Below are 10,848 nucleotides of genomic sequence, written 5' to 3' on the forward strand. Positions count from 1 at the left end.
TACTCTGAGCAGCTAATCGGATGCTACGGATCTAGCTTCAGTATCTACACACATAGACAGTGAGGTTCCTCTTGGCCAATCGGAGGCCAGGATGATGCTCGGTAAGCCAATGGCAGAGCAGCTTAGAGTATGTTGAGTACAGGAAACTCGCAGCTATGACCGAAATAAACATCGTTCACTATGTAAACCAGTGTGGTGGTTGCTGTTGCCTTTTTTCGAATGAAGCAGTAGAGGTCGCTGTTGGATAAGACTTCGTTGTCGTGAATGTCTTCGCGAGGCTGGAGCAGAGAAAATGATTTTGTATAACGCAACAGGGGGGGGGGTTTCGTCGTATGGGGGGCAGGAGAATGGGAATTGTGTTAATGCATGAAGATTTTTTCACATAAGGGGGTATTTTCGCCCATGTAGGTTTCGTTCTAGAGGACTTTCACTGTAGTAAGTTTTTGAACTGTATTTCTTTATATCGGTAAAACTCAAGTCGATATCCCGGTTTGGTCGGTGTAAAGTAGATAGATCACATTAGCGCAGTACCGAGAAGATTTGCAGAAAGACCAGCACGAGGCTGGGGAAGAAATGCAGGTACTCACACTGTGACTGATCCCAGCATCAATCCCTCTGCAATAGTCTGTCACAAATGTGGAGGGAGAGAAAGAGAAAAACATGTAAATAAGAGGAAAAAACAGCCAGTAAACGAGAGCAGGTGAGGTGAGGCTTTGATTTAATGGCTGCCTGTGTGCCACTCACAAACAAACCCAGGGTGATGAAATTGAGGGGGACCCGACGGCGAATGTTGTCACAGCAGGACAAGACCACAATGAGTACGGTCACCGTCGCCCTATTTCAAACACAATATTGGGACTATTGTAAACAGCAAATGAAGCGAGTTCAAAGAGCCAAAAAATACAAACGAAATAGCACTAATGTTCAGCATGACTTTACACAAGGTGTGATTTATTCACAGCGGAGCCAGCATTTTTATCTACTGGAACCCAGTGCTGTGACACTCTGATTTACTTGTGTGTTTTTTATGAGCAACATTTTCATTTATTTGACGTACCAACAAGGGAAATGTCGGTATCTAACGTGTTCAAATAATCTGAATAAATGTTTTTTTTGATGGCTTACATCATGGCATAGGAGAACCAGTTGTTGGTCCACGTCCATTCCTTTAGAGAATCCCTGTTATTTGGAGAGGAAAAATGGGAGATGAAAGCTGCGTTTAATAGAGTTGCTATTTCTTTGACAGAGACGCTAGAATCATCGCATTAAATATTAACAGAGGACAGAGCATCATGCACATGGGAGCTGAATGCAATTTATGAAAAGAAATTACTATTGCAGCATTGCACTGTATCCATTATGCAGCACATAAAGCTCGATAACAACTGCAAGCAAACATACAGGGAGACTTTCTATTTTGCACTCTACCAACTTGCCTCATCTGTTTACTTCAAAAAGCTTCTTAACCAATATCCCTGTGGAAGGTTGTGACATGGGTCAAGAAAAAAAAAAACATTCAATTATGATGCACAAGCAAAAGGTGCAGATCCAAGATTATTTTGTAATTAATCAAAGCAATACGATATTTTCCCCCAAAATTTTCAACCGTCAACTTGTTTCCCACTCTGGTTCTATTTCGTGCCATATTACATGAAACGCGAGGAGATGGATAAGGAAATGACGTGGACTTGCTTAAAAGTGAAAAACTATTTTACTTTTTGGTAGGCTTAATGATATCCCAGCAGACAAGTTTAAGTGGAATTAAATAGTCAGATAGAAATACAAAAAGGTAATAATGGTAACAACGTAATTTTAACTGTGATTGTTATTGAACCTAATTGCACTGCTCAAAAACCTATATTACAGTAAAACTGGGGGTAACTTCTCGGTTTCTTTGACCTTAGATTTCTATTTCTTTTTTAAATTATATACTGCACAATATGTGTTACTGTATTCTGATTTGGAGGGCTCCCTCCAGGGAAACACCCGGCGGATACATCACTTGCTAAAATATCAATAATCAATAAAAAACATGAAAAATTATCAACATGAAAGAGCTCTAGACTTAAAGAATTTATTCTAAATAAATAAATACATAAATACATGACAAATTAAAATATAAGAGCAATGTAAAAATGCATACTAATGAAAGACTGAAAGTACTAAAAATAAGTAAAAGTAAGTAAATAAATATTAGTTAAAAACTTTTAAAAAGTTAAGAAAGAAGATAGATATTAGTTCAAAGCAAGATCAAAAAGGCAGATCTTGAACCTCATTTTAAAAACATGAACATTCCCTGTAGGTTCTCTGACACGCTGTTCATAAACAGAGGTCGTAAAACTGAGAAGATGCCTCACTGCATGTGCATGACCTGACTTTTGTAATGACTAAAAGGACCAGAGGACCTCAGAGCTTGCGAGGGTTCATCAGGCAACGGTACCTCACCAGTACAGAAAAGCACAGATGATCCCAACAGTCACCAGCAGCTGAATCATCAAGGTCAGGTAGACTTTCCTTATGAAAGCTGGTGAGAAAGAGAGTGCGAGGATACTGTAAGCAGAAACTTTAATGAAATGTGCAAATCAGTGTGAGTTAGAAGGTTGGCATGTGTTTATAGAATGAATGTAGAATTGTTACTCAGCATAATACATAACTTTGTTCTGCATCTGACCAACGAGTGTTATATTTCAAAAGATGTGTATGTGTGGGAGGTGAAGAGCTGAGATAGATTGCAGCAATGATCGGTGAAGCATTTCTAATTTTAACTTAATTTAGGAGGACCTTATGCTCTGCATGTGCTTGCGTGGGTATTGTTTGGGTATTCTGGCTTCCTCTCACCTTCCAAAAACATGCATGTTTGGTGACAAGTTGTGATCAGATTGCACTCTGAAAGAGATTCAGCCTCAGACAGATCATCCAATCATCATGCAGAGAAGCTGAGCTTCCTGGCCAGCCTATAAACGCCCACTGTCCATAGACTCCCAGAGACGCTGAGCGTCCGATGGGCGGGACAAAACCAGCATTTATCCAATGACTCGTCTCGTTTCAATGCATTGGGAGAACCTACACTGAACTCTCTAGACGCCCAGCGTCTGCGCGGTCGACGCTCAGCGTCCACACGGTTTAAAGCACAGTGAAGCTGAGGGAATGAATGAGAAGAGAGTCGCGTTGTAACCAGTAATAAGAAGCTGATTCGGAACAAAAGTTGAGCGCATTGTAGCGCATATTTCGTCAATGACATGTCCACACAATTTTATGTACACACATATATTTGATCACTTACTTTTTGATATTTTAGGGAGAGCTGAGCTTCCCTTGCAGTCTTAGAGCAATCGCCTCTGGTAACAATACTGTCTTAATCTTAGCCTCAGCCACCAGGGCTGTGATTCACAAGACACCAAAGTCTGACAGATTGCACATTTACAGACTTTTCACTATATGACACATGCAGCGTATTATAAAGCTCAACTTTTGATCTGAAAGGTCATCTGCACAGTGACCGTTCATGATACATTCAAATGCAGCTTTGTCCATGTGTGATGACATTTTAAAATTGAAATAAAATGTTTTAATGGCTGCAAAATAGACTCGAGCTAATGAGGATAAGCGGTATAGAAAATGGATAGATGGATGACGTTCCAAAGCCAATGAGATCATAAATATCAGCATTGTCTTGATTTCAGCTCTTGAAGGTACAGTTGGTACAGTCAAACTAAAACAACGGTGCTTCTTTTTACATGTTACTCATGCTTACCTCTTCGTATAGCAGAATCTGCAAAAACACTGTCCTGAAAGCCGGTAGAGTAGACCGGTGGCGCTGGGTCAAACTGATGCTCGTCCCCAGCAGCTGCATGTCTTTCTGAGTAGACCGTGTTTTCATAGCTGCAGGGTGGAGTCACCACCGCAATGCCTCCATTCCCCACCTAGTACACAGAAACATTTCAGCGCATGCAAAGAAAGAGTCGATGTTTGGGGTAACCGAGGTCAGTTAGGTCATTAATGAGTGAAATCAGTTTCATTTAAAATCATTTCTTTTGTGTGCTACCAGTTAGTTTCAACTGATTGTATTTGAATTTCAAAAGATAGTCCTGTTTCACAGAGAAACTCAGTTGATTCTAAAATGTACCCAACCTAAGATTTGTGCCAGTCATCAATTATTAACCAAAACCATATAGTCCTGTAATATTTTATCCTTCCAGACTAAAGTGTTGCTCCTTTAGCACAACGGTTTCAATATATGTGATGTTTTTGTTGAAGATCATGGATGGATGGAGGGCGATGAATGACAGATATTTTCAGTTTACTGTATGTTTATGGGAGGCATGCAGGGCGACTGGTTAGCACTTCTCACAGTGCAGTGTTCCTGGGTTCGAGCCTGGGCTCCAGCCTTCCTGTCTGGAGTTTGCATGGTCTCACCTTGCCTGCGTGGGGTTTCTTTGCCCCCGCCCCCCCCCTGACACACACACGGTAGGTTTATTAAACACTCTAAATTGTCCCCAGATGTGATTGCAAGTGCGAATGGCTGTGTGTGCCCTGCGATTGGCTGGCAACCTTTTAGTGTGTCCCCCGCCTACTGCCCAAAGACAGCTGGGATAGGCTCCAGCACACCATCAGTGCTCTCGCACTTATATGCCATTGTGTAACATTTTGGGATTTGTTGCGATTCCCATTTTAAATGATCAAACACAGGATAGCCAATTCTCTGTTCAAAACGTTGTCACCTGGTTGTCAACATTTTGTCGTTCTCACCAGCAAAATAACGTGCCCTCTTTTCCGCCCATTTGTCATGTCATGTAATTTCAGCATGACTTAGTCTGTACCGGGTTGGAGTTGCAGGAGGGTATCCCAACTGACTTTGGCCGATAGGCAGACCGCACCCTGAACTGGTCGCCAGCCAGTCAGAGGGCACACATCGAGTCCCACGTGGCTCGCACATAAGTCAGGCAAGTGTCCCATTACACCATCAGCGACATTCCGGTAATGAAACTATTAATCTTTACCATGGGAGGCCATACAAAAAAGACTGATAGAAATTTGTCTTAAATGTGCAACAAAATAAGTACAAAAATTACCCCACCTGATACGTCTGTCCTGTGTATGATTTCTTCTCACAGTCAGGATTGTAGGGTGGAGGTGAAGGTCCATCGAAATCATTTCTGCGACGATTAACATCATCCATTTTTCTCAAAGCCGAGTGACTTTTGGGCAACAGAAGCACACAAGAACATCGGTCGTGGTAGTGAACTTGTGACATGAACTCATAATTTGGAAGAGTGTCAGTGCTTTCATTGGTGATTTTCCTTTGGCGATTGGGCCAATGTCAGAGAAAAATTTAAAATTAATTTCAAAACAAGGCATTATGCAACCGCAAGGAGCCATATAAGTATTCACCTTCCTGGCTGGTTATGGCTCTCAGGATGCGTTTTAAAATGCCCAATATGTACAGAATATTTGCTAACCACATCGGTGGGTCATTGATCTCAGACAGAGACACAATAACCAGGATTTCCTTTTTACATCCAGTCAAGGGGGGGGGGGGTAGTCATCATAAAATATTTGACACAAAAAAGAGTAATTAATGACAAACATGGGTTTATTTGGTCATTTTAAACTCCATAGGTACATTATAATACTGAACATTGAGATCCACTATCAAAGCTGCATTAAACTGGTCTTGGAAGTAATAATTCAATAATATGTTTAAGTGTTTCTACTTGGTAGCACTGCACTGCATTACACAGAGAAGTATATTCATTCATTGTTGGGGAAAACAGAAACACATTCACATTTCTATAATGAAACTGCAGCTCTCCACCACTGCAGTAAATAACCAGAATCCTAAACATGTGACCAAAACTGAACATTTTTGGTGTCACTGGAAGGCGTACCAAGCGAATTGTCAAGACTCAAAAAAATTGGAGTGCTGCATAGCATTTATGTTAATGTCACCATCGTAACGACTCAAACTACATTAAACTTCTGAAGTGATCTATTGTGAACATCTTGGTACATTTTCAAAAGTAAACATCTTAATATGAGAAGTACATGTATCCGGGTTCCCGAAAGGTCACTTGCATACATTGGACACAACAAAATGTTACAACTGCTCAAAATATCTGTTCTGATTTTCAAGCCCCCCACCCCACACACACACACACACACACACACACACACACACACACACACACACACACACACACACACACACACACACACACACACACCTCCCCCGACAAAATAGTTGACTTTGTTTTTTTCACTCAAATCATCGAAAGGCAATCGAAACAAGTCTCACCTCGGTTTGTGTAAGCCGCAATTTTAGTCTCCTCTGCTCTTCCTGTGTTGTCAGCAAGCCTGAGGGCAAAGTCTACCTGTGCATTTCCATAGAGCGAGGACAGTGCTTTCGCTGCAGGCGGAAAGGATGTAGACCTCATGAGGCTCAATGGAATATTTAAACCGAGTTCTTAAAATGCCATTAAACTAAGTCGTTTGGCATTTTCTTAGTGCACAGCGCCTATTCCTTCCGTAATCCTTACCTGCAGGCTGTCAAAATAACATGCGTAACCTACTCCGCTTCTAAAAAGTCTTTCTGAAATCTTGATTTCCTGCCATGCTCAATCAATTGTTGATGATAGCTGAATAGGAAAATGCAGTATGAATCTCAGTAAATCAGTTTATTTGTATTATGTATTTATTTACTTATTTATTGGTGCTTATGGGGGAGGAGGGCATTTTGGTAGCCATCCAGGGACAGTCCATTCCTAATTGTATGTAACGGGATGACAGTACATCACCTTCTCTACAGTGAGGTAGAGTCAGCAAAGGCACAATGAATGCTGAAAATACATGAAGCAATGTAGGTCAACCCAGTCTTCATGCTTCTCCGTGGGGAATTTTAAGTGAAGGGGATACAATGAGAACCACAAGAGAATTGAGAAAAGTTGAGTTCACACAAATATATGTATCCACACCTTAAATATACACTACGTAATATCAAACATGCGACTTAATGACAAGCATCCGAATGTCACGAAGGCTTCTCTGCAGAGGACAAAAGCGAAAGTAACGTTTATGCTAGTGTTGAAAATCAAAACGTGAAGGCATTGAATTGGTTGCTATTGTCATGATTTCTCTTTTTGTTTAGATTACATTTGGTTTTGTTTCCCCAAGTGCTTTTTGTCTTCCTCGATTGGTTTTGTTTCCACTTGTCATCCGGATGCCTTATGTTAACCAATCAGCTCCCTCAACCCTTTGTGTCTTGTGCAGGTGTTCCTTGTTGTCTTGTCAGTTTGCTTCTATTTACTTCTCTGGTTTTTGCCAGTCTTGGTCGGATCATTGTTTGTGTCACTGTCATGTGTGGGGATTTTTTTTTTCTTTTTGTGTGTGTTGCTGTCACGTCATTTTGTGCTTCCGTCATGGGTTTTTGGTTGTTTGTTACTTTGGTTTATTGCCATTTTCAGTTTTGAATTTAGTTTTTCCAGTGCACCCTGCAAGTGCGTGGGTATGCTTTGTTTTGTTTTATGTTTTGTTTTTTTTTGGTACGGCTACTAGAGGTCATTTATTTAAAATCATTTTTAAGTCAGACTAAGACATGTAACATGCACAATATTTCATTTTTAAACCAAGGGCAACCAAAACAGCTTGCCTACACCCTAGAAGATTTTATAATCCTCCAAAACAAATACACACAATCAGTGCTTCTCAGCCTTCATTGACCCTGGGCGCACATTTTACAGCTGAAAAATCTTGCCTCCAAAATACCAGAAAGGTTAGGCCTATTCATACTGATAATAATGACCTCCTCTCCATTCATTTACATTGTTTTTTTCTTTTTCTCTCTAACCCTGTTCAGTTGAACATAAAATGCATCATTCTGTTATATAAATCCCTGTGGTTTACTGTCACTGGACCTTCTGCCATTGAGTGGAAGAGGATTTAATTGTTCCGTATGTCATATGTAGCTGGCATTGATTGAATAAAGATACATATTTGGAGCAAATAATAAATTTCAAACCAATTGGATGACATTGGGTATTTTCGTGCAGCACGCCAAATGATCTCACACTCACTCCATAATGTGCTGCTGAACAGTGGGAAGGAGTCTGTGCTTTCATTCTGTGGAAATTGTATCCGTTTGGAGAAGAGATCCTGCCTCACGGTCTCCCGTGTAGTTTGTCCCAATGTTGTTTGATCGGGAGGAGGTCAGGGCTGTTGAGGGTTTTTCTTGACCAACCTCAGCCAACCCTACTTTTTAGGACCGTGGTTTGTGCCCACTTATGCTGCGATGCAAAAGCGCATTCTGCTGGAAATCTAAATTTTTTGAAAATGTTGCGGAATGAAAACCTGAGATTCAAAGAGAGACAGTCGAAAAAGGCTTTGCCAACCTTATTTCTAATGATTTGGTTGGCTTTGTGGTGAAACCTCAAATCATCATCAAATCACTCAAGTGAAGAGACATCTATTTACATAATGTTTCGACTCAGAATGTTTCTTTCACTTCATTCCTCCCAGCACCATGGCGGAGATACATACAGTACATCATGCTACCACTGGGGGGCACTATACCCCTGTGCTTTTGCGCCTAATTGCACTGATTGGGTTGAAGGGTTCTCAGTTCCTTCAGAAGACATGGCATGTAGCACCAGCAATATGGAGTTAGAATTTCTAACTGCCAGGTCAAGTATTTTCTTTTCTTTACATCCCCATCTGACACGATGAGCTTTTTTTCACGGAATGTTGAAAGTGTGAAAGGAGTTCTTGCCTTGTTTCCACTTAAGCGTGAGCACAATGTCTTCGAGGGCAGGCAGTTAAACATATTCCCGCTCGGCTCCCTGCTGATTGGCGTGTCAATCAACCCAGGCTAGATTTGCACTGCTTGCTCAAATGTGATGAGATTGCTCTCACCTATTCATGAGATCTCAGTCAGATTTGAAGCGCTTGGCATAACATTTACAATTGAACAGGCTGTCGAAAGCAAGCCTGTGTTGACAAACCAAACAGCGTGGAGTCCGGTTTGGGCTGGCATTCACCACAGAGCTGATAGTCTTGATGCTCTTCAAATAGCAGTGACACATGAGGCCGAGCCACGTGGAGTAGGATGTGAAGAGCACAGGCCTGTGTGCAGACCATACTACAAAACTTGAGGAATAAATGGGAGTGGAAACTACTAGAGAGACAGATGAGCTACCTCCGCAGAGATTCAGTCATGAGGTAATTAATAATTCGACCAAAACCTGAGAAAAATCCACCTCAATTAAAGCAAAAAATAATAACCAGGACACAGGTGTCATCTATCAAGGGATCAACGAAAAAAGATGTATGATGTCAAGCAAAACATCAAAGTTTGAGTGGGGTTTTTTTTTAATGTAAGATGTTAAAATGTGAGATACATTGATGCTGATTGACTGACCTTCATACACTATAAGCCTTAGTTATTTGTCATTAAAAGTGAGAGTGATGGCTTTTTATAAGAGAGCTTCCGTTTTCATTTGTCTTATATCACAATATGAATAGGTGGTTACATTTTTGGCTCCATGCAGTTTTTTTTTTCTATTCCTGTGCTTCCTGTTTAATTTTAAGATTCAACACCTATAGGTGACACTCCTTTACCTTTGTCATTGTTGTGCCTTCCTGAAGATATCACAGGGCGTCTGATCGGTTAAACTTATGTGTGTTCATCTGTTGTTTTGGCATCTGCTTTAAAGCCTGCTCAAGATTCACAGTTTATTTTATTTTTTCGTGGTGGAAACGAGACATTTAGTGAAAGCAAAATGTAAATGCAAATGGTCGAACACGTGTTCTACAAAGCAACACAAGTATGACCATTTTTATCGGCAGGACTGGGCTTCCATAGTTAACAAATCCCCTTTTTACATTAAAAATTCACTGTTGGTAAGTTTTGATTTAAACATTCAAATAAAATCCACGCCAATATTTTTCTTTTGTCATCTTGTTGCCTTAAGTACACTTATGTGCAGTAGTTATGTATATATGGATGGGTGTATGCATGCATATATTTGTGTGTGTGTGTGTGTGTGTGTGTGTGTGTGTGTGTGTGTGTGTGTGTGTGTGTGTGTGTGTGTGTGTGTGTGTTTGATGAAGCCCCTCCGGCACAGCACCATCATTGCAATCAAAGGACTTTAAAAGGACTTCAAAGCTGGAAGTCACAATGTCAGATTATTCATACTTGCTCACTATCCTAGTGCCAAGTGTTCGACTTCTAGGCCAGGGGTCGGCAACCCAAAATGTTGAAAGAGCCATATAGGACAAAAAAAAAACAAAAAAGAAATATGTCTCGAGCCACAAAAAAATAAAAGCCTTCTATAAAACTTACAATGAAGGAAACACATGCTGTATGTATTTCGGAGACTGGACTGTCTCAGAATTTTTTCTGTGATTCATTCCTTTGTTTTGTGTTCACAAACGCTCCCATAGAATTTATTTTGTGATTTGCTCGCATGATTTTCTGTTTTGGTGCATTATTTTCGCTTTTCTTAGTGTCATTGAAGTGATCATTAATTTCTGTTTTTCGGAGGCTGTCTTTGAACGCCTCTCGAGTCGAACGAGAGTGGAGAAGGCACAGAGTCTGGCAGACGTGTTTGTCAAGAGTGTTAAAAGCATAAATAAAGTGTACGTTTTAAAAAACAACACCACAGCTCTCCTTTTTTCGGAGCTGCAACATGTATCTATATCAGGGGTGGCCAACCAGTCAGAGACGAAGAACAATTTTTTTTACTGTGTTACTGCAAAGAGCCGCATCGTACCCTTCCTTCCTCGCGCGCGCGCACATAACCGCGCGCGCACGCACGCACGCACACACACACACACACGCACACACGCACACACGCG

The 10,848-nt window shown here is 40.8% G+C and overlaps 1 protein-coding gene across 1 annotated transcript in view; it reads right to left on the reverse strand.

The window, feature by feature from the left end:
* LOC109529641 (protein lifeguard 1) overlaps positions 1-6,421 on the reverse strand; it is a 13,237-nt gene extending 6,816 nt beyond the window's left edge. The window contains exons 1-7 of the mRNA XM_019893020.1: positions 6,296-6,421; positions 5,078-5,198; positions 3,755-3,923; positions 2,446-2,524; positions 1,126-1,179; positions 745-835; positions 588-625 (exon numbers count right to left, since the gene is read on the reverse strand). Of these exons, the coding sequence (XP_019748579.1) occupies positions 588-625; positions 745-835; positions 1,126-1,179; positions 2,446-2,524; positions 3,755-3,923; positions 5,078-5,179 (533 nt within the window). The 5' untranslated portion in view covers positions 5,180-5,198; positions 6,296-6,421. The remainder of the gene's footprint in view (positions 1-587; positions 626-744; positions 836-1,125; positions 1,180-2,445; positions 2,525-3,754; positions 3,924-5,077; positions 5,199-6,295) is intronic.
* Positions 6,422-10,848: the final 4,427 nt, after the last annotated feature.

The sequence above is a fragment of the Hippocampus comes genome, unplaced genomic scaffold, assembly GCF_001891065.2.
Source record: "Hippocampus comes isolate QL1 unplaced genomic scaffold, H_comes_QL1_v1.1 scaffold94, whole genome shotgun sequence".
NCBI classification, from domain to species: domain Eukaryota; kingdom Metazoa; phylum Chordata; class Actinopteri; order Syngnathiformes; family Syngnathidae; genus Hippocampus; species Hippocampus comes.